Source organism: Phyllostomus discolor, chromosome 12, assembly GCF_004126475.2.
Source record: "Phyllostomus discolor isolate MPI-MPIP mPhyDis1 chromosome 12, mPhyDis1.pri.v3, whole genome shotgun sequence".
In the NCBI taxonomy this organism is placed as follows: Eukaryota; Metazoa; Chordata; class Mammalia; order Chiroptera; family Phyllostomidae; genus Phyllostomus; species Phyllostomus discolor.
Genome location: NC_040914.2, coordinates 65,271,570 through 65,294,919, shown reverse-complemented (window position 1 = coordinate 65,294,919; position 23,350 = coordinate 65,271,570). Strand labels below are relative to the sequence as shown.

The following is a 23,350-nucleotide window of genomic DNA, read 5'->3' as shown; positions in this document are numbered from 1 at the left end:
ATGGTGACGTTTCGCGCCGGACAGAAACTGACGTCACTTTTCAGCACCGCTGCTTCCGGGCCGCGTGAGTGTGGTTCTCGCCCCTGCTGCGGATTTAGGAGCGGTGTTGGTGCGCAGTGCTGTGATTTTCTTCGCGGGCCGGCTTCCCTCCCTCCGGACCATGGCTACCGACTCCTGGGCCCTGGCAGTGGACGAGCAGGAAGCGGCTGTCAAGTCGGTTAGTGACTTCAGCTCCAGGGAAGAAGGAAGTAGGAGGGCCCAAGCGGACCCTGCTTCGAATACAGGGAGTGCCACCCTTGGGGCAGGCCGGGGACCCACCCGGGAATCAGTACTGATTTGCGCCTAGAGAGATCAATATCGAGACTTTTCTGTTCATCTACACCACTTAAAGACTTTTATCCTGTGTCAGATCTGCCTTCGCTACGTGTGCTCTTTCCTGGATTGCATTGCAGTGGGATTATTAAGGAAAGGCAAATGTAGATGCTGATTTTCTTTCTCACCAAAAGTAGAACGAATCTGTCCTACTTTTAACATTTTTAAAATTTTTTTAAATTTATTTTTAGAGAGGGGAAAGGAGAAAAAGAGGGAGAGAAACATCCAGGTGCGGTTGCCTCTCGCACGCCCCCCACTGGGGACCTCGCCTGGAACCCAGGCATGTGCCCTGACTGGGAATAGATCCAGTGACCCTGTGGTTTGCTGGCCATCTCTCAATCCACTAAGCACACCAGGACTTAACATTTTGTTTAGATCCATGTTTAAATTAACATGGTTGGCAGTTTGTAGCTCAGCAGAATAACAAATGCAGGTTTTTATGTATTTCAGTCTACTGCAGTTGGTGGGAAGCACTGCAAATTGTTTCATTGATGTTTAAAGTGACATTTAGTTTCATATACTGGTTCTTCTTTGATTAATGAATATCCAGTCAACCAGAAGGTAATCAAAGTGTAAACTGTGATTTTCTGTTGTATCTAAATGTAGGTTTGTTTAGTGAGAGTGACGATTTTAGGAATATAGTTAATTTTTTTGGTTATGGGAGGTGGCAGATGTTTTGTTTTTGCAGTGTGAAATCTTATATCTTTTTAATGCCTACATTATATATTTTTTTTCTCCAGTCACCCTTTAATTACTTTGGGAGTGTTGTCAGTTTGTCAGCACATATTTGAAATGGGCCAAATTCAGTGGAGAATAGGAAGAAGCTTCACAGTCTAGTTAGGAAGGCTAGAAGGTGGGAATTGCTGTGAAAACAGTAAGAGTAATGTGGTGACTGAACTCTGAGCAGGGGGAGGACATTTATGAGTACGGAAATCAGGGAAATTACTTTTCAAGTCACTTACATTTGAGCAGGATATTAGAGATTGAGTCATCTTAAGAGAGATGGAGGTGAAAAGCATTTTAGGAAAATAGAATGCACATTTCCCTGGAGAGCAGGAATCAGAACTTATTTTTTGCTGCAGCTTGAGGTTATCGAGTTGTAGTGGGAGCAATATAGAAAATATTGTAGGGAGTGTACTTTGGATCTTAACTAAGAACTTGCAAAACTTGCTTTATTTGGTTAGTTTGGGGATGTTTAAGGATACTGACCACATTAAATTGAAAGCTGGTAAGATTTATTGGACTGCAGGGAACAAAATCTTATTAGAAGGAGTGATGTTTAAAAGAGAGGAGATTAGTTGGAATTTAATAGCTCAGAGATGGAAGGTGTATGTTGGGGGATGAAAATGAAGATGGGGGAATAAATTCTAGAGGTAATTGTGGAGGTGTAACTGGAAGGATTTAGAGAAAAGGAAAAAATGGAGATAAAGGCAAAGATTTTTGTTTGCAACCTAGATCCCATAGGTGATATTAATGAAGTGCTAAGACCAGCACTAGGGGGTGGGAAGAAGGGTGGATTTGGTGTGGAGGGTGGTGAGTTCACTTTTGAGTGCTCTGAATTTGAGGTAAGGAGGACATCTTGATGAATACCTATGTTGGGAGTCAGCAAGAGTTGTCCAAGTTTGATGATTTCTTAGGAGGATTCACAGGACCCAGCATATAATTCTACTCAGCAATGATTTGTTACAACGAAAAGATGCAAAGCAAAATTAGCAAAAAGCAAAGGTATATGGGACCGAAGTCCAGGGAAAACGAGGCACAAACTTCTTTTTAGAACTTTATTTCCTTTTAGAGAGTGGAGGGGAAGGAGAGAAACATTGGTATGAGAGCAACATCAATCAGTTGTCTCTCATATGCACCCTAACCTGGGACCGAATCCGCAACCCAGGCATGTGCCCTAATCCGGAATCGAACCGGTAACCTTTCAGATGACACCCACCCAACCAAGCCACAATAGTCAGGGCCAAGCACAAACTTCTAAGAGTCCTCTCTGGTGGAGTCACACCAGGGATGTCAAACTCATTTTCACCGGGGGCCACATCGGCCTCACGGTTACGTTCGAAAGGCTGAATGGAATTTGAGGACTGTATACATGTAACTACTCCTTAACAGTTAAGGGTGAGCTCGGCGCTGCTGCCCGGTAGAAACAAAGTGCTGGGCTGGATAAAACAAAGTGGAGGGCCAGATTCGGCCTACGGGCCTTGTATTTGCCACCTGTAGTCACACGCTCCACGTTTGTGCTTATTCCTTCTGCAATAGATTGTAACAGCGCATGAAGTGTTGTCAAGGAAGCTCATTAGAGACACGGTGCTTAAAGTTTTTATTAGGCTAGGGTTAGGGGAGGGAGGCTGTCACCAAGTCATACTCTGCCTAGCCTGTACCAAAATTCCAGACTCCCAAAGGAAAGCAGGTGTTAGCATAAACCACATGTTTTTACAAACATAGTCAGTGAAACCCTCAGCAGTTCTGGAAATGATGGGAACCTTCCCAAAATTCACATTTCCAGATGCCAGCCAGTGGCCAGCCTTGCTAACTGGCTTTCCTAAGAATAGCAGTCATGCTTCTTAATGTTAGTGTTTTTTATGCACAGTGACCATCAGGCATTTGGAAATGTGGCGCTGGAGTTCAGGAGAACAATCAGATTAGAGGAATAAAACTGGCAGTTATCCATGAAGAAATCAAAAAGTATGATATAGTATATGGTTCTGGCGCTCTCAATTTTACAATCTAGTGTTTAGCATCAGATCTTCCCTAAAAGACAGAATTGGTTTCAAATCTTTTTAAACCTAGAACCCTAATCTAGCTGTGATATTACAAATATCACATAAGCCTAAACATACTTGGTATCTGGTTTCAACCGGTGTGCTTATCAGGAGGCTGATGTAATTCAGTGTTTTAAAGCATTGCTTCCTAATAGTTGGTAAAAACCCTCCCCTCTTTATCATATCACACAGACTTGTGTACTTAGCTTAATAAATAATTCATGGTATGAGGCTATTCTGTGGCTCTGCTCTCAAATGTTGTCTTTTATTTCCATTCAGATCAGTAATTTGCAGATCAAGGAAGAGAAAGTCAAACCAGATACCAATGGTGAGTTACTGGTAACTATAAGCTGGATACAAGCTACAAATTTGCATCTGCTTTGTACTCATAGCTATAACATGAAAAGGAGCGAGCTTTCATTTAGCATGTTCGGCAAATGTCAGCACTGGATTTAACAGCCATTAAAGTCACTTTCACACTGAAGGGGATGTGTTGTTCTTCCACATTTGATTTAGCCTCTGACGCCTTAAAATCAAGAATCACTATTGGATTGTACTGCTGTCACTGTTTACTTAATAATATTTCTTTAAAATTTTTTATTTAATTTTTTTAAAGGTCAATCTGGGTTCAAAACTCAGAAACTATAAACAGGTTAAAGGCCTTCTTCTCATCCTGGCCCACTATTTACACAGTTCCAAATCTCCATCCATATTGGTTTGCTAGGGCTGCCATAACAAAGTATCACAAACTGAGTGGTTTAAACAACAGAAATTTATTGTCTCATAGGTCTGGAGGCCAGAGGTCCAAGGTCAAGGTGTCAGCAGGGTTGGTTCTTTCTGAGGGCTATGGGGAGGGACCTGACTGTGTTTAGTGTTCCCTGGCTTGCAGAAGCATCACTCTGCTCTGTCGTCCATCTTCACATGGTGTTCTCCATATGCGAATATCTGTGTTCAAATTCCCCCTCTTTATAAGGGCATCAGTCATATTGGATTAGGGGCCACCTCTTAACTAATTACATCTGCAGCGACCCTATCTCAAAGTAAGGTCATTTTCTGAGTTACATTCTTAGGACTTAAACATGAATATGGAGGAGAGGGGGCCACACCCATAATACTACCCTGTTCTACAATTCACCACTCTTGGATTACTAATATTCTTCCAAAGTTTCTTTAGACAAAGCAACTATAAACACAATTTATTCAATCAGTCCTCTCTCTCTCTCCCTCTTTCTTTCTCTTCTTACTCTCTCTTTCTCCCTTCCTCTTTCTTACTGATTCTCCAAAAGATGGCATAGCATACACAGTATGTTTTCTTTCCTTCAACAGCATACTTGGCAAGTTTTTCCTATCAGTACGTGGAGTTTCCTCACTGTTTTATAATTTCATAGTGTTATACTGAGTTGCTACACCACAATGTATTTAAACAGTCATCTGTTGATAGATGGTCACATTCTTTTGCTGCTATTAACAGTGTTTCATGGAGTAACTTTGAGCTTAATTCTTTTTACATGTATGCAAATATATTTGTAAGAAAAATTCCCCCAAAATGGATTTGCTAGGTCAAAGGTATATATGCATTTGCAATTTTTATCAGTATTTTCAAGGTACTATCCATGAGTATTATATCAGTTTATATTTCTATCAGAAAAACATGAGAGTCTGTTTCCCCACAGCCTCACCACAGAATTTTTAGTCAAAAACTTGAAATTTGCCAATCTGATAAAGAGAAAATGGTGGGTCAGCATAATATATTTTAATTTGTGCCTTGGCTGGTGTAGCTCAGTGGACTGAGTGTGGGCCTATGAACCAAAAGGTCACCAGTTCAATTCCCAGTCAGGGCACATGTCTGGGTTGTGGGCCAGGTCCCCAGTAGAGGACATGCAAGAGGCAACCACACATTGATGTTCCTTTCCTGCTCTTTATCCTTCCCTTCTCTCTAAAAATAAATAAATAAAATATTAAGTATATATGTATAATATATAATATATATTTTAATTTGTGTTTCATCAGTAAAGTTGAGTATTTTTTAAAGATTTTATTATGATTAAAATAAAAAAATCTGGAAAAAAGATTTTATTTATTTATTTTTTAGAGCGATAGGAAGGGAAGGAGAAAGAGGGAAAGAAATATCAATGTGCAAGAGACACATCAATTGGTTGCCTCTCACATGCCCCCATCTGGGGACCTGGCCCACAACCCAGGCATGTGCCCTGACTGGGAATTGAACCGCTGACCTTTCAGTTCACAGCCTGGCACTCAACTGACTGAGCCACACCAGCCAGGGCAGAACTTTGTATTTTAAAATTAACTCTTTAATTGTGATAGAAGTTGATAATACTTTTGCCAGTTTTATTTGCCTTTTGACTTTGCAGCATATGTATTTTGCAGTTATTGTATGTGGTGTCCTATAAATGTCAATATAGTTAATAGTGTTGTTCAGATCTGTGTCTTGATTATTTTTTGTTTGTTGTTTGGTCTAGTTCTTTTCATTTTTGAAAGAGGGGTGTTTAAAACTTTGAACTACAATTTTGGGAAAGTCTATTTCTTTCTTTAATTCTGTCTTTTTTGGACTTCTATTCAAAAACCACATCTGTCTTGCAGATGTGTTCACAGGTATATACATTTATGCCTCCTGATGAATGAACCCTTTTGTATCCCCCTTTATCTCTGGTGATGCTTTTTGTCTTGAATTCTGCATATGGGAGCCACTTCAGCCTTTTATGCTTACTACCATATTTTGCCATGTATAGGGCACACTGAAGTTTTTGGCTCATACTTTCACAGAAGAAGTCTTTCATTTTAAATTTTTAATTCAATTATTTATTTATTTATATTTAGATACTTGGTTTTTTTGTATTATAAAGGAATTTTAGCATTTATTCTTAACATAATATGGGATAAAAAATTTTATATAACTAATAATTACAAAATACCAGAACAGATACAAGGTATTTCAGGTATTACCCATGTATAATATGCATCCTTATTTTTCCATCAAAAATTGGGGCAAAAAATTGTGCAAAATGCACACTTTTTTGTGCATTACACACGGCAAAATGTGGGTAGTTGCATGAAATATCTCTTTGCATCCCCTGACTTTCCACTCCTCTGTGGCTTTGTATTTAAAGTGTGACTCTTGTAGACAGCTGACAGTTGGGTCTTGTTTTTTTATCCATAATCTCTGTCTTTTAATTAGTATTTTCTCTATTTACATTTAGCGTAATTATCGACATCATTGTATTTAGGTTAGCAATTTTATTATTTCCTATTTGTCCCTTTAATTTATTTATGGGCTTTTCAGCTGTACCTCTTTGCATTATTTTATGAGTGTTTAAAAGTTTTCTTCATGTGAGTCTTGCATATTTTTTGTTTACTTTATTTCTGGGTGCAGTATTTTATCTTTTTAGTTGCTATTATACATAGGGTTTTTTCAATATATCTTTTTCTATTTATGTAAATCATTGATTTCTGTTTACTTAAGTTGCAGGATACTTAGTCCTGCAAGTTTACAATTATACATCCTATAAAAAGTGATCAAGTGATCATCTCCTTCTTTTAATTTTTAATACCTGTGTTTTTTTTTATGTTTAATTATGTTTGCTAATATAAAGCTATATTTTATATTAGGAAAAATAAGTCAAAGGTGATATTTTGATCACTTTCAGTCTGCCAGAATATCTGGAAATTTGAAATTTTCTTATGCACTTAAAAACTCCCTGGGAATAAAATGACTAAACACAAAGAAATGCCAACTATTTACCTTCTGATCACTTAAAGAAGTTTTAGTATTTACACTGTCCCGCCTTCTGGGTGGGTTTGACATTTGCCTTTCTGATGATGACAACTATTTTCTTGTGTAGGTGTGATCAAAACCAATGTCACGGCAGAAAAAGCAGATGAGGAAGAGAAAGGTAACTGCTCTTTGAAACCCTGTAGCAAGACACAAAGTATGACCCAGGACTTGCCATTCTGGAGCCAGAGGCACCTGAGTTGTAAGATGAAGAAGAGGAGGAGTCCACAGAGGAGGTTGAGAAGACACAGTCAGTGAGATGCAAGGACCAAAGAGAGTGGTGCCCCAGAAATCAGAAGAAAGTGTTTCCAAAGTAGGGAGTTAAATATAGGTAACAAGTAAAGAGAACTAAATATTGTTGGTTGGGTTGATTTGGCAGTGTAGACATCGTTGGTGAGCTTGACAAGGGCTGAGGTAAAGTGAAGAGGTTTAATAAAAAAAACTGTTTAGTGTCCATTGAACAGAAGGGGAGGAGAGGAAATGGAGATGAAGAAAGATTGCCTTTTTAGGGATTGTTCCGTAAAGGGAAGGGGGCGTGTCACATGGGGTTTGTCAGGTGAGTATGAAGAAAATCTATTGGTTTCTTCCTGACAGAGGACAGAGCTGCCCAGTCCTTACTCAACAAGCTGATCAGAAACAACCTGGTCGATAACAGAAACCAAGTGGAAGTCCTGCAGCGGGACCCAAAGTCCCCGCTCTACTCGGTGAAGTCCTTCGAGGAGCTCCGGCTGTGAGTGTTTGCTTCTCTGAGCTGCGTCTTCCCAGTCCCTCTTTTGTGAACCTTAGCCTCTCAGAGATTCTTGTGGGGATTTTACTTTTGACTCTTTAAAAAGATCCTAATGTATTTATTTCTTTGACTAGTTAATTCGTCACATGATTCGAAAGTCAAAAAGTAAGAAAAAGGTTACAGTGATGGTCTCCCTCGCACCCTTGTGTCTTGGCTGCCCATCTCTCCTCCTCTTGACAGGGATTTTTATATTGCCACAGATTTATTCATCGTAGCTGAAAGTCTTTTTTCTTTTATGCTCTTAGAACTTTCAATAAAATATTGGCTGACAGGTGATTTCTGGATGTCAGGAACATTCCTTAGTAGGTAAGCCCTTTTGTTAGATTATAGGGTTTATGTTCTTAAGAACAGTTTTTCTGGTTGTATAAAATCTGTGAAAAGAGCCTGCACAGGATTCCCAGGACCTACAGTGGAAAGCAGCCGTCAATGTTCTGGAATTTTTAAAAATCCAGAACACAGAATTAGGTCTTAGGGAAGCACATGTATGGCACTGTGCTAAGAATGACTTTCTAAATGTGTCATTATTTTAAAGAGGTAATTATGGAAGGTCGTACAACATTCTTTGTTTCCTCAGTAAGTTAGTAAAAGGTGTTTATGGATCGTTGGTTTATGTACACGCCACTGTGCTGGGTGTTACGAGTGACGTAAGACATGACTTGTTACGAGCAAGAGTGGCAGTCCTGCCAGGACCCGAATCACAGACGGAAAGTAGCTGGTGAATAAGAAAGTGGTGTAATAAATGGATTCTTTGCCTGTATTCAGCAAAATCTATAGCATGCCCACTGTGAGCAAATAGGGGCCACCTTTCTGCCAACTATTACCACTGCTTTAGAGTAAAAGACACTTACAATACTAGAGTCAACTAGAACCAAATCAAGTAATGAAGTTAATTAAGTAATAGCTAATGAAGTTAATGGCTAGTAATAGGGTTGGGTTTTTTTGGGGGGGGTTGAGTGATTTTAGGAAATTATACTTCTCTGTGTTACTTCCTCTCAAGGGCTTCATTCAGCAAATCTGTCACCTCCGCTCTGTCCATCAACTGTGTTAGGGCAGCTGTGTGCTCTGGCGTTTCCTGAACTGACAGTTTGCTTTTCTAAGTATCAATGGGTTTGGTTTTTTTTCAAGTTCCTTTCATTTAAAAGACTGGAGCTCTTAGTTCAACTAGTGATGAATTGTCCTCTTTGAAAAGGCAAGTTCTCTCTGCTTTAGCTGTTGGGAGCCAAAGGAAACAAAGAATGAAACCTAGGTCACCTAATACACTTGGTCTGTTTTGTACTTAAAAGATTTGAGTTAATCTACAAAATAAAAGAAAAAAAAATTAGCCACTGGAAGTTCTTGGGTCACTTGAAAATCCTCATTTGTTAGTGACTTTGTTTCCTTGACAACCAAATCAGAATCCTCTGGCATTAAAGCCTTTTCTTCCAAATAGCAGACATCAAAGGTTATGTTTTCAAAGTTCTTCCTGTCTGAGAACCAACACAGGCCGGAGGAATTTGCCTTTTGAAGAGCCTGCTGAACTCCGAGGAAGGCTTAGAGAACTGGAGTCTTGACTTGGTTTGACTTTTCTTTGGAAATAATCTTGTATGATTTTTGTTAGACACCCTGTCAGTTTAGAGGTAGCAGAAAGATTATTGTAAATGCAACATAGTAGCAACTTTAATTAGCATTTGTGGTGTAGCTGCTTACATAAGAAGCTGGTGCTTTTCTATTCTTGATTTTGACCAGATGTTACCTCTTGATTTTTCCAAGCTGGTTTTGAAAGGACCATTGAATACAAAATGACTGGTTCAATTTAATATCTGCACTGCGAAATTAAAACTGAAATCCCATTCTCCAAGGGGACTTCTATGTCTTAGCAGCATAGTAAGCAGTGTTACATTGAAATAAGTCTCATTTAATTTATTTTATATCATGAATTAATAAATGCCACTATTGCAGCACCCAGAGAACACTTGTCCTCCAAAGCCAGCCATATCTGTGGGTCTGCTGAAAGCGTAAAGCGTGAATTTCTCTGAGAAAGGAAACTAGTCTGTATTTTATGATTTATATAATAGTTGCAGATTAAAATTCAGTAGGAAAAGATGGTTTCATTTTATTCTTAACTGATAACAGATACTACACTTGGTCTTAGCCAAAAGGCCGAGAAACGTTATCATTTTATTTTAGATAGTGGGGTTTTTTAAGATGTCATTTATTTTTTAGAGGGGGGGGGAGGGAGGGAAAGAAACAGCAATGTGTGATTGCCTCTTGCTCGCCCCATACTGGGGACCTGGCCTGCAACCCAGGCATGTGCCCTGACTAGGAATTGAACCGGCAACCCCTTGGTTCACAGGCTGGCACTCAATCCACTGAGCCACACCAGCCAGGGCTATTTTAGATAGTGTTTTTTTTAAGGCATGGAAAAATATCCGACAAAGATAGAACGTATCATTCTTTGCTAGATATAGGGAAGGATAAAATTCTAGGCCTTTAAAACAATCTCAGCAACCAGGAATCTATCTTTTGTCTCCTTGGCCTCCCAGGAAGCCGCAGCTTCTTCAGGGAGTCTATGCCATGGGCTTCAACCGTCCATCCAAGATACAAGAGAACGCATTGCCTTTGATGCTTGCTGAGCCGTGAGTATGCACCTCTTCAGAATTTGTTTGTTTTTTGTTAATTTAATCTTTATTGTATTTTTTCCATTACCATTTAGCCCTCTTATACCCCCTTCCCCCAGCAGTCACCACACTGCTGTCCATGAGCCCTTTTTCCTTTTAGCTCAGTCCCTCTGCCCCCTAACCTCCCCCCGCAGCTGTCATGGGGTTTGGTTGGTTTACTGTCACCCACCAACACCTGTTTCTGTCCTGAGACGAAGATGGGACATTTGAGGAAACATGTTTCTTTAGGGGAACAGCTTGGGCAAGTGCAGAGGGAGTGAGGTGGAATTCAGTATAATTTCTGCCTTTCCCTCTGAACAAGGAAAACTGATCAACAAAATTAGCACTGTTATTCTGTGCAATTTTTAAAAATTGGGTTTTTGAAAATTATTTGGAATTTCCAAGACCTGAAAGAAGGTGTTAAGAGCAATACCAAGAACACCTGTAACTCTGTCCTGCCAAGAAATAGCACACCATTAACTAGTGACCGCTGAAGCCCTTGAATTCCCTTCCGTTCACACTGTTTCCCACCAGTGCGTGTACCGTCCTGAGGGGCTGTCGTTCTCCCACGCTTCTTTGTGCCTTTACTGCGTGTCTCTGTGTCCCTGGGAACCTAAGAGTAGTTTGCGTGTTTCTAAACCTTAGTAGATAAATGGTACACTTTATGTAGCAACTTTTTCATTCAACTCTATTACTATAATAATATTTTTATTTTTAAAAAGATTGCATTTATTTTCAGAGAGAAGGGAAGGGAGGGAGAAAGAGGGGGAGAGACACATCGATGTGCAAGAGATAGATACATTGATTGATTCCCTCTTGCATGCTCCCAGCTGGGGACCTGCCCACAACCCAGGCATGTGCTGTGACTGGGAATCAAACCTGCGACCTTTTAGTTAGAAGGCCAGCAACCCACTGAGCCACACCAGCCAGGACAATTATATTTTTCTTTTGTAATGACCCAAATGCTACCTATTTCCATGACAGTGGGTTACAGGAAGTGAAATGCGAAGGCTCCCTCCGAAGCATCTGTCTGACTTGATATCTTACATTTTCCACAAAGATGGGAAAGGGAGCCCGTGGAGGGGCCGAGTCCTGGAGGCATGTTGTGGCTCAGTAGGAAGCGTCCTCGGGGATCATCTCGGCACAGATCTTACTCTGCAGTCTTAATGCCCACGGGGCCCGTAGAGCACAAAACTAGGGCAGTAGCTGTGCTAGAGTCTAGAATGAGGCTTTCTCTGTGTGGATGCATCTAAAACAATCATTTTCCATAATTTTAAAGCAGTTTTTAAATAATATATAAAATGTTTACCATTGTGTTCAATGCAGAAAACCTGGACTAAAGAGAGAGAATCCATATTCTTAACCACCCAGAAAGAACATTTTGACACCTTTTTTGTTATGGAACCAATATTTCCTCTCTCCTCTTCTTTGACCCAGCCCACAGAACCTGATTGCCCAGTCTCAGTCTGGTACTGGTAAAACGGCCGCCTTTGTCCTGGCCATGCTCAGCCGAGTGGAACCAGCAGAGAGATACCCCCAGGTGAGTCGGGGAAACCTGGGGTGCTGACCTGCCCGCCCGGGGAAGGGCAGCGCCATCTGGTGGCGCGCCTGGAGGGCTCTGAACATTTCCTATGCCTCAAACTGTGGCTCAGGCAGAGCAGGACCTGGGCAGAATTCATTCGGAAGCTGTTTTAAACAACAGCTTTCGAAGGCATCCACCCAGCCAAGCTGGAAGGTCGGCCTGGTGGAGGGGGATGCTGTTCTCTGCACTGTTTAAGTGGTAATGACCTCAGCGTACTTGTTGCTTTAGAGCCTGTTGTCTGTTACTAAAAGGGTCTCCTGAACTCCTCCCTTATGATCTCCCTGTCAGTGCCTGTGCCTCTCCCCAACGTACGAGTTGGCGCTTCAAACAGGAAAAGTGATTGAGCAGATGGGCAGATTTCACCCGGAACTAAAGCTCGCTTATGCTGTTCGAGGCAATAAGTGTGAGTATGGAGGGGTGAGACCTCGGCGGTGAGCACAGGAGGTGGTTGGGCGTCTGAATGTTGAAGATGTGATGATGAGTATTCAGCTCTCTGGTTCAGTCTGACCTTAGAGCCCAAATGAATGCTTTTAGCTAATGTATTTAAAAATAAGATTTTTGTTTTGTTAGAAAATCTCCAGGCCTGGAGTTCTTCGCTGAAAAAAATAGGGTTTTGAGTTCGGCATCCAGAGTTCTGGCAGCTGCTCACTAGAGAGGGATGGCGGCACTGAGGGTGCGAGGTGAAGGTTGGATGGCTTTCTTTACAAGCCAGCACAGCTTCAGCAAGAGTAAACCAAGAGCATGGACTGCTTGCTTGGCCTTAACCAAAATCAGAAATCTTGTTCTTCATGTATATTCTGCAGAATGTGACGCAGAGAATGTGGGTTAGAATGGGGAGGTGGGCAGTTAGAAAGTGGGTCATTAGAAAGTTCCTGGAATGTAAAAAAACTACAAATCATTAAGAGAAAAGGAAGCAGTCTAATAAAAGATTGGGCAAAAGAGACCCAGTTGTAAAGACACTTCACAGAAGAAAGAATTTAGATGGCCGGTAAACATGAAAAGATGAGGTTCACTGGTCAGAACAATGTGAATTAAAACTACTATACGCCTTTCAGAGGGGCAAAAACAAAGAAATCGACAGTTGCCAGTGCTGGTGAGAGCGCGGAACAGGAAGGCGCACGCTCCCCACAGGGAGTGCGCGCTGGAACAGCCCTTTGGGACAGAGTTCAGCGCGGCCTAGAAAAGTTGAAGACAGACATCCCTCTGGCCCAGCAGTTCATAATTGCCTAGAGCAGTGGATCTCAAACCTTTTTGTCTCTTATACTCAAAAATTATTGAGGACCCCAAAGCATTTTTATTTACACAGGTTAAATCTATTGATATTTGCCATATTAAAAGTTAAAGTTGAGATTTTTTTCAAGTACTTTTGAAAAATATGAGGGAAATCTGGCCTTTTATATATATATTTTTTGGATGCCACACGAAAACTTAACAAGTAGTCATTACTTAAAAGTTAGTTGAGCCCTGAGAGTGTGGCTTAGTTGGTTGGGCGTTGTTCCATGAAGCCAAAAGTGGCTGGTTTGATTCCTGGTCAGGGCACATGCTTGGGTTGCCAGTTCAGTCCCCAGTTGGGGCACGTCCGGGAGGCAGCTGATCAGTGTTTCTCTCTCACATTGATGTTTCTCTTCCTTTCTCCTTCCTTTCCCTCTCTCTTAAAAAAAAGTTGCAGTATGATACTGGAAATCATTAATGAACTTTTCATACTGTTACATTAAAATTCCTCAGTTTCTCTTATACTTTCAGTGCATCCTTAGCCCAGTCTTAATGAGTTATGCTGATCTTCCAAACATTGACACACTTTATTATACAAAAATATTTTATTGCATGCATTAATATCACCACCAAACTCATCAGAGGGTTTATGCACATTGAGAAACTCAAACTTACACTGGCATATGCAAGTTTCCCTAAATTCTAATTCTGATTTTCTTTTCAGAGTTTAAATACTATAATGGCAGCTAATACATTCAGTTGTATTCACTGAAGACAGGCATTCTTTTCTTATTTATTTTAAAGATTTTATTTATTTTAGAGAGAAGTAGGGGAGAAAGAGAGGGGGAAAAATGTCAGTGTAAAATAGAAACATCGACTGGTTGCCTCTTACACGCCCCCAACTGGGGACCTGGCCCCCAGCCTAGGCATGTGCCCTGACCAGGAATTGAACCAGTGACCTATTGGTTCTCAGGCCAATGCTCAATCCACTGAGCCACACCAGCCAAGGCCTTTTTTCATTTTCAAGAAAGTATGTATCAAATTCCCAACTTGATTTCCTATAATTTGTCAGTCAACAAACAAAAATGGCTAGTTCAGCTTACCACACAGTCACAAAGCAGCCTTTCCTGGAGAAGACCGTCATACTTTGGCACGCAGCAAAAGCACGTTATCCAGAAATTCCTAGGTTGGGCAGTTTTGTGCATGTTCATTTGATAGTGCAAACTGATGGGCGCCCCTGAGTGAAGTATACTAGATTCTCGTGACAACATTTATCTTCTCTGGATTGTTTTGTAGTAATATGGGACTTCGCTGAATGTGAAGCATTAAAATACTGCGTTCAATGTATCATTTTTTTTAATCATTGCTCAAATACAGTTTTCTCCTTTTTACTCCCAATCCAGTCCCCCCTCTCACCCTCCCCACTTCCCTCCCATTATCACCCTCCCCTTAGCTTATGACCATGTGTCCTTTAAGTTTGTTCCTGTGAACCCTTCGCACTGTCCCCTTAAATTCCCTCTTCTCTCCCCTCTGGTCACCGTCAGCCTGTCCTCTATTTCAGTGTCTTTGGTTATATTTTGCTTGTTTCTTTGTTTTGTTATTTAGGTTCCTGTTAAAGGTGAGATCATATGGTATTTGTCTTTCACTGACTGGCTCGTTTCGCTAAGCATAATGTTTTCCAGCTCCATCCACGCTGTTGCAAAGGGTAGGAGCTCCTTCTTTCTTTCTGCTGCATAGAATTCCATTGTGTAAATGTACCATAGTTTTTTGATCCATTCATTTACTGATGGGCATCTTGGTTGCTTCCAGCATCTAGCTATTGTAAATTGTGCTGCTATGAATATTGGGATGCATAGGTTCTTCTGAATTTGTGTTTTAGTATTCTTAGGATAGAGTCCCAGCAGTGGAATTGCTGGGTCAAAAGGCAGATCCATTTTTAGTTTTCTGAGGAAGTTCCATACTGCTTTCCATAGTGGCTGTACCAGTCTGCAGTCCCACCAGCAGTGCACTAGGGATCCCTTTTCTCCACAGCCTCTCCAACACTTGTTGTTTGTTGCTTTGTTTATGATGGCCATTCTGACTGGTGTGAAGTGGTATCTCATTGTGGTTTTAATTTGCATCTCTCTGATAGCTAGCGATATTGAACATCGTTTCATGTGTCTTTGGATTTTCTGTATGTCCTCCTTGGAGAAGTGTCTGTTCAAATCCTTTGCCCACTTTTTAATTGGATTCCTTGTCTTCTTAGAGTGCAGTCATGTAAGTTCTTTATATATTTTGGAGATTAAACCCTTGTCTGAGGTATCATTGGCAAATATGTTTTCCCATACAGTTGGTTCTCTTTTAATTTTGATACTGTTTTCTTTAGCTATGCAGAAGCTTTTAATTTTGATAAGGTCCCATTTGTTTATTCTTTCCTTTATGTCCCTTGCTCTAGGGGACACGTCAGTAAAAAAGTTTCTTCGTGAAATATCTGAGATTTTCCTACCTACGTTCTCCTCTAGGACTTTAATGGTGTCAATGTATCATTTTTTAAAGTTTCAATTTTGACTGATAGACAATGGATTCTGAGAACCATAATGTGTTTAACAGTTCATTTAAAATTTTTCTAATGGATAGTTGATGAATTTGTAGTGAAAGGTCTTTTCTCCTCAAATTTTTAAACTTTATTTCTTTTTAAAATGGTCAAGACATTCACACACTTCAAATGGAAAAGGATATCTAATAGAAACTCTTCTTCATCCCAGCCACCTAGTTCTCCTTCCTAAAGACACCCAGTGCTAGCCGGTTTCTCATGTGTCCTGCCAGAGGTACTCTGCAGCTGCAGTTAAGTAGTGATGTGTGTGTGTAGTGTGTGTGTGAGTGTGTAACTATGTAATGTGTGTGTATACTCACACATGCACGCACATACATTACATGTATTCTTTTTGCCCCTTTTGGTATACAAACTGCAGCTGGTAGTTTTCTACATTTAATAATGTATTTTTGAGATTGCTCCATATATCAGTTCTTTTTTTTTTTTTTTTTAAGATTTTTATTTATTTATTTTTAGAGAGGGAAGGGAGGGAGGGAGGAAGAGAGAGACAGAGAGAGAGAGACAGACAGACAGAGAGAGAGAGAGAGAAACATCAATGTGCGGTTGCTGGGGGTTATGGCCTGCAACCCACGAATGTACCCTTGCTGGGAATCGAACCTGGGACACTTTGGTTCCCAGCCCGTGCTCAATCCACTGAGCTATGCCAGCCAGGGCCCGTATCAGTTCTTAAATGATTTTATACTTTTATTAATGTTATCCATTGGGTGTATCATATTTTACTTAATTAGTAAGCTTCTGATACGTGCATACCCTTGCATGGATGCTATTTCACACATATGAATACATATCCAGGAGGAATTCCTAACCGTGGAAGCATTGGTCAGAGGCTGCATGCATTAATAATTTTGATAGGTGATTATATCAGTTTCAGCTCCCATCAGCTATAGTTTGAGAGTGATGTGTTTTTTCAAAGAGATTTGTACTTAGGAAAATTGTCTACACAATTAGAATGTTTAACAAAGCAAAAAAATCACTGAGCCAGAATCCTGGGACTAACAGTGAGTGACCAATTTGGGAAGCAGTCAGTGAGTGAAGGAATGGTATGAAAAGAATAAGAGTAATGCTGAAGAGGAAGAGTTGGGTGATGTCGAATGATAGGAGAAGGTAGGAATGGGAAACTACCACTGAGGGTGCACTGTGTAGGATTTAATCCTAACCACAAGAAGTGAAGTAGGCATGTATGTTTTAAAGTCTGGAATTAACTTAGTCTACTAGCTCTAGACAGTGGCCAGGCCTTGATTTCCATAGCTGGTTTTGCCATGGACATACCCATAGAGCACATCTTGTCTCCACAGTGGAAAGGGGTCAGAAGATCGGTGAGCACATTGTCATTGGCACCCCTGGAACTGTTCTGGACTGGTGCGCCAAGCTCAAGTTCATCGACCCCAAGAAGATCAAGGTGTTTGTTCTGGATGAGGCTGACGTGATGATAGCTACTCAGGGCCATCAAGATCAGAGCATTCGCATCCAAAGGTAGGATTCTGGATCCGGGAGGAACTTCTCAGCCTCCTGATCCACAAGTAAAAGTCTTCCTCTTTGTGCCTCCTCCTGTGATACCAGCCCCTCTTCTGTCTGCTGCTGGGTTCTTTGCTTCAGAAGCTTCAGAAGCATGTGCTTGAGGGCCCATGTCAGCACTGCCCATTCTCCCAGGCTGGGCTGAGGGAAGGGACTTAGGGAATCCAACACCACCCCGTCCCTGCCCCACGTCTGCTCCCGCCTCTTCCCCGCAGTGCTTCTCCACCGCTGCCATCTTCCTGGGGATGTAGCCCACCCAAGCCTGGGGAGGCCGTGCTTGTGTTGGCTCCAGTGATCAACTCAGGGTCATGCCAGATACCTGGGCCTTGCCTTGCAGGATGCTGCCCAGGAACTGCCAGATGCTGCTTTTCTCTGCCACCTTCGAAGACTCTGTATGGAAATTTGCCCAGAAAGTGGTCCCAGACCCCAACATCATCAAACTGAAGCGTGAGGAGGAGACACTGGACACCATCAAGCAGTACTACGTGCTGTGCAATAACAGAGATGAAAAGTTCCAGGCCTTGTGTAACCTGTACGGGGCCATCACCATTGCTCAAGCCATGATCTTCTGCCATGTGAGTAGCAGGTGGAGGAGCAGTGGGGGCAGGCCTGCCTGGGGAGGGGCTCCCTGGGAAGGTGTTGCCCAGCCCATGTCTCTCAGCCAGCTGCACCTGAGTGTGGTGGGGGACCAGGCTCCCTCTGTGGCCAGGAAGGAAGCAGTTTGTGAAGATGTAGGAGGTAATTCTTCTTTGTGGCCTGAGGTATATGTAGGCTAAGCACAGAGCCCCTTGAACTTTTTTAGTACTTGTATGTGATGTATTATTAGAAAATGCAAGCAAGTCAGCTGATATTTGTAAGAAAAATAAGAAACTAAACAAAACAGTTGATACAAAGTTAATATAAAATAACTCGCTTTCTAGTCGCAAATGAGAATACTCAGAAAGTGGAAGGAGAGATCCCATTTATAATAGCAAGAAAGTTTTTTTCCAGAAGCAGTATTTAAGGTTTCTGAAGAAAACTTGAGAACACTATTTAAAGGACGTAATAATGAGACAGAGCTACTCTGCTGTTGGAAGACGACAGAGCGGTGTCCCTCTGCCAGCTTCAGATGGGACTTGCAGACCCGTGGAAAAGGAAACAGTGAACACTTAGGCCCTTCACTGTTGTCAACACTTGGTTATATTTGCTTCATCCGTGCCCACGTGTGTGACATATCTGTACCTTTTCTGCTGAGTTACTTTAAACATAGCTGTAGACGTCATAACACTTCACAACTGAATACTTCCTAAATGACCGTGATACCTTTACCACACTTTAACAATGATCCAGGGACAGCAATACTGTCCCCCAAGCAGTTTATCCATATTCTGTTTCTCCACTTGCTACCAACAGGTTCAGGATTGCTTTTAGTTGCTGCTGTTAAGCCTAAGAGCCATTCAAAGACTGTTGCTTTAGTTGTTCCGTCTCTTGAGATTCCCTTAATCTAGGACATTTCTCCACCTTTCCTGACACGGTTGTCATAAAAGATTGCAGGCTAGTAAGTAGAATTACTGATTTTCCTCCTTCTGATTATTGTCAGGTGAAATATTTTTGTAAGATCACTACCCAGATGACATTGTTTCTTTCTGGTACACCATCATGTTAACAGTTTTAGGAAATTTAACCCTTAGCTGCCAAGTTTCAGGTAGAGTCTTCTAGATCAAAAACACTCTCTTCAGGAAGCTTCATTTCTCAAATGTTTTCTTCCTTCAGACCCGCAAAACAGCCAGTTGGCTGGCAGCAGAGCTCTCCAAAGAAGGCCACCAGGTGGCCCTGCTGAGCGGCGAAATGATGGTGGAGCAGAGGGCTGCGGTGATCGAGCGCTTCCGAGAGGGCAAAGAGAAGGTGCTGGTGACCACCAACGTGTGTGCCCGCGGTGAGCAGAGACCTCGTCCTGGTCTGCAGCACTCGGGGCAGCGAGGGAAATCCTCATACGTGAAAATCTCAGGCGGTTTGGAAGAGATCAAGCAGGGCTGGTGGTGACTTTTCTTCTAGGAGAGCCTGGGTGCCCTCAGCAGAGGAGAACTTGCCAGGAAGCCCGGGGTCCTGACTGGGAGGAAGGAAAGTGCAGGCATCTGACTGGTTTAGCACAGCACTTGCTCCTCCTGGGGCAGCCACTGAGGTTTAGCTGCATCTCTCGACACTTGCGTCCAGCAGAGGCTCTCCCACTGACTTCGTGATCTTGTTAGCACCTGCCAGAGCTCTGTGGCTTACCTCTGGGCTCTGCTGCGTGCCCCTGCCCCTGGGTGCCAGAGCCGGCCCACTCAGACTCCTCCCACCCAGCGCTGGTGTGTGTGGCCTGACTGTGGGCGAGCAGCAGGGATTTGATCTCTGCCGCCCTCACTGTTTCCCACCTCTCCTTGGTGCAGGCATCGACGTTGAGCAGGTGTCCGTCGTCATCAACTTCGACCTTCCAGTGGACAAGGACGGGAACCCGGACAACGAGACCTACCTGCACCGGATCGGGCGCACTGGCCGCTTTGGCAAGAGGGGCCTGGCCGTGAACATGGTGGACAGCAAGCACAGCATGGACATCCTCAACAGAATCCAGGAGCATTTTAGTGAGTCCCTGGGAGTGTCCTCTGCCAGGGCCCTCTCCTTAGAGGGGCGCATGTGAGGGCTGGAGTAGGGTGGGTTTTCCCGTGACTCCCAAAGAGGCTTTGCCCCTGTCCACATTCCCTGCCTTCCCTGCAATACGGACGTTCTCAGGGAGCACACCTGGGGAGTTCAGCATCAGGGTCTGGAATGACAGTCCCCCCCTGGCCAGACTGAGGGGCCTCGGGCTCTGTTGCTGTCAGTACCTGTTCCCCAGGTACCAGAAGCCTTTGGGGTCAAAGGAAGGATGGTTGTGGCCAGAGGCAGGGCTCGCTCCTGGCCAGGGCAGGGACCTATGTGTTTCTCTCCCTGCTGGCTGCCTCCCCTAGGTGTGTGTCTCCATAGTAACCCCTTGTTGATCTCTCTTTGAATCTTTTTCTTTTTCCTCAGATAAGAAAATAGAAAGATTGGACACGGATGATTTGGACGAGATTGAGAAAATAGCCAACTGAGAAGCCCCACCAGTCCCTGCACAGGAAACTAGTTCTTGCACCACGCGGGCCTGGACAGTCAGCGAAAGATAAAGGCATTCTCAGAGAGAAACTACCTACCTCATTTTCAATTACATTTGGACTAGACAAAAATTATGCAAATGATTGGGGAAGGTAGAAGGAAAATTTTGCATTTTGGAAAATTTAGTCCTATTTCCCCCATTTTTAAAGCCATGGTTTCCCCCATCTTTATAGTATCTGGTTGCTATTGGTAGTCCCTGGCCCCAGATCCCCTTCTATTTTCTGGATCGGGTGTTGAGACTGGCCTGCAGCCCCTGAAGAAACTCGCATGTGGGAGAGGCCCACCGCAGGGGTGGAGCACGGGTGTGACACGGCGGCAGAGGCCGGTGAGCTGTCCCTCTGCTCCGTCCCTGACTGAGATCAGTCGAAAGTGTCTCCTGCCCTTGGAGCCACTTCCTTTTCCTGAAATCCAGGGATGTCCCAGTCCGTCCCTTTAGCCTCTGCTCTCTGTGCCAGAGGAGAGGATGTGCCTGTTTCTCCCCGGGTGAGCATCGTGGCTACCTTTGTCAACCTCAGATTGGGCGGAAGCATGGACGTCGGCGAATCCTCGGAAGGGTTCGTCTGGCAGGGGCAGGTGACGCCTTCAAGGATCTAGGCCTGACTTGGCCCCTTGTAGTTGTCTCTGCTCAGGCATCTCGTCTTCAGTCCTGGCAGCCCGGAGACCCTGGGCAGCGTTCCGACCAATGGCCAGCCGAGTAAGCTGGTTCTCACCGTGGGTTGTCCACTCTGCCTGCAGGTGAGCGGCGCAGTTTGGAAATGAAGTTATGACCAAGTGAAAACTCGATTATGCTGTTCATCCATGATAGCGGATCTTTAATTCATACACAGTATGAATATGGACAAATAAATTAGAGCTATGCCCATCCTTCATTACGTTAAAAAATTTTTAAATAATTATGAAACATTTTACTAATCTTGATTTGTCTTGATTTGTATTTTTCTGGTTATTAGACTAATATATGGTCATAAAGATATACTGGGGTGTGTACTTATATAAATACAGTGCAAGTGTTCTCTGTCCCCACCTCCCTGGGGTCACCATTGCTAGCAGCTTGGTGAATGAACAGCGTATTTATTGCCTTCTGTTTGCATATACCAACCCGCTTTGCTTTTTAAAAATGTGAGCATTTTAGTCACACTCTTGTGCGATCTGCCGTTTCACTTACCAGCGTACTTCGGCATCATTCCAGCGTGTGGCTACCCAGCATTTATTTCACGGCTGCCCCCGTGATGGGCACACGGCACCCCCCAGGGCCACGTTCACCCTGGGCCCCACGGAGACTCGCTCGGGGGTGCGTTCCTCGAGGAGAGCTGCTGAGTCGGAGTAGGGGCATTTGGACTTTCAATACATTGCTCACTTAGTTTGCCAAAGATTTTTATCAGTTTATGTTACTGCAATTATACAAAAATGCTGCCTATTTTCTTAACTGCTTGCAAACCCTGTACATTACTAGTTTTTAAAATGTTGCCAAGCTGAACAGCAAAAATTGATCATTGCTTTTTGGTTTTGTATTTAGTGAGGTTTGGCAAATTTTCCATTTATTGGATATTTGTATTTTCTCTTGGGGTGCTGCCCCCTCTTGTCTCACCATTTTACTATTGGATTGTCAATCTTGAATGATTTTTAGCCACCTTTCTATTTTAGGGAAATTAAACTTTGTCTTGAGTGGTACATGTTTCCTAGTTTGTCTTTACAAACTCATGTTCTTACTGCTACACCAAAGTCTGACTTGAATGTCACTCACATTTTGTTGATACTTTCAGGAATCTGGATTTTACATCACGGCTGGAAAAGCTTTCCCTCTCTCCATGTTGTAAAGTATTTACTCCTGTTTCCCATAGTGGCAGTCCTTGGGCAGTAACTTGCCTGAATTCTTGTAGGTCCTAAAATGTTTGGCTCCGCTCGTTGTCTGTGCACAGTCATGGGTATGTTAGAAGGTGGATGGTGACAGGGCAGTGGTGTGCGGGCTAGAGCCGTGGAGACTGGGTGGATAGGGAGACACAGAGGGTTGGGTGGGAGTGGACGTAAGAGCCGGTGCAGGTGTATGTGTGAGGGGCAGGTGCAAGCCTCAGCTGGAGATGGAGGAAGGGGTTCTGAGAAGAAAGGTTGTGGTTGAAAAAGCAAATTCCAGAAAGGCAGGGGACCAGGGGAGGGGCGGGGTGCTCCTGAAGGACACAGGCAGGATGTGGGAAGGAGGCAGTGGGGGGAGATGGAGTGCCAGTGTTCTGGTTAAGTGATGCCTGTTCTGACCCCCAAACACCAGTGGTACGGAAAAGCAGAACACAGAAAAGACCATCTGAACCAAGAACAAGGTGAATATTTATGTGGACCAGCAACGGGGCAAAGATGCAATGTGGTGAGCACGGCTGAAGCAAGACGCTTGTTGGGCTCCAGTCCAGAAATGGAGTGGCTGCAGGCCTCTGGGTCCTGCGGAGTGGAGACTTGGGAGCCCTGTGCACAAGGCCAGACCGAAGCCAGGCTCGCCGCAGGGAGGGAGCTGGACTGAACTTGGCCTGCGCCCTGGCCGGACATGAGAGTTACGCTAAAACTGTGGCCCAGAAAGCAGTGGAAGGACTTGGATCCCCCGCTCCCTTGCCACCAGTAACTGGCACACAGTTCTGTTGACTGCCTGTGTGGTCTGTGATGGCCCCAGGTCACTAAAGGTCATCAGGCCTGGTTCTAGAATAAGGGCCAAAGGAGTGGGGAGCTGCATGGAGTCGACTGCTAAATCCATTTGTGGGTGGTGGGGAGAGAAGAAATTTAATGCTAAGAAAGACTGCAAACAACATCAAAATGAACTCACCCCAGATAAATTAATTTTATGAAATGACCCAAGAGTTTACATATGTTTGGATACTCAAAGAGAAAGAGAAAATACATTTTACTGAAAAAGAGCAAGGAATTTTTATTTTTTAAAGATTTTATTTATTTTTAGAGAGAGGGGAAGGGAGGGA

At 43.1% G+C, this 23,350-nt stretch overlaps 1 protein-coding gene and 1 pseudogene across 2 annotated transcripts; one reads left to right on the top strand and one right to left on the bottom strand.

The window, feature by feature from the left end:
- The first annotated feature begins 40 nt into the window (after positions 1-40).
- LOC114488192 (ATP-dependent RNA helicase DDX19A) lies at positions 41-22,067 on the top strand. Of its 2 annotated transcripts, XM_028501861.2 has the most exons (12): positions 41-217; positions 3,414-3,462; positions 6,995-7,045; positions 7,519-7,654; positions 10,234-10,326; positions 11,785-11,887; positions 12,218-12,332; positions 17,030-17,207; positions 17,587-17,824; positions 19,002-19,164; positions 19,658-19,849; positions 20,274-22,067. In XM_028501861.2, exons 1-12 carry the CDS (start codon positions 161-163, stop codon positions 20,333-20,335), a joined length of 1,437 nt encoding a protein of 478 aa, XP_028357662.1. In that variant the 5' UTR covers positions 41-160; the 3' UTR covers positions 20,336-22,067. The 2 variants fall into 2 exon arrangements, with proteins under 2 accessions (XP_028357662.1, XP_028357665.1); XM_028501864.2 differs by lacking the exons at positions 41-217; positions 3,414-3,462; positions 6,995-7,045 and adding an exon at positions 7,957-8,017 and having other exon boundaries at positions 7,562-7,654.
- Positions 9,688-9,862, bottom strand: LOC114488460 (annotated as a pseudogene).
- Positions 22,068-23,350: the final 1,283 nt, after the last annotated feature.

Bases quoted from the DNA above. Each gene is read 5' to 3' on its own strand.
- LOC114488192 (XM_028501861.2), top strand. From the start codon at position 161: ATGGCTACCGACTCCTGGGCCCTGGCAGTGGACGAGCAGGAAGCGGCT. The intron at 218-3,413 runs GTTAGTGACTTC...ATTTCCATTCAG, and splicing joins AGGAAGCGGCTGTCAAGTCG to ATCAGTAATTTGCAGATCAA. The intron at 17,825-19,001 runs GTGAGTAGCAGG...TTCTTCCTTCAG, and splicing joins AAGCCATGATCTTCTGCCAT to ACCCGCAAAACAGCCAGTTG.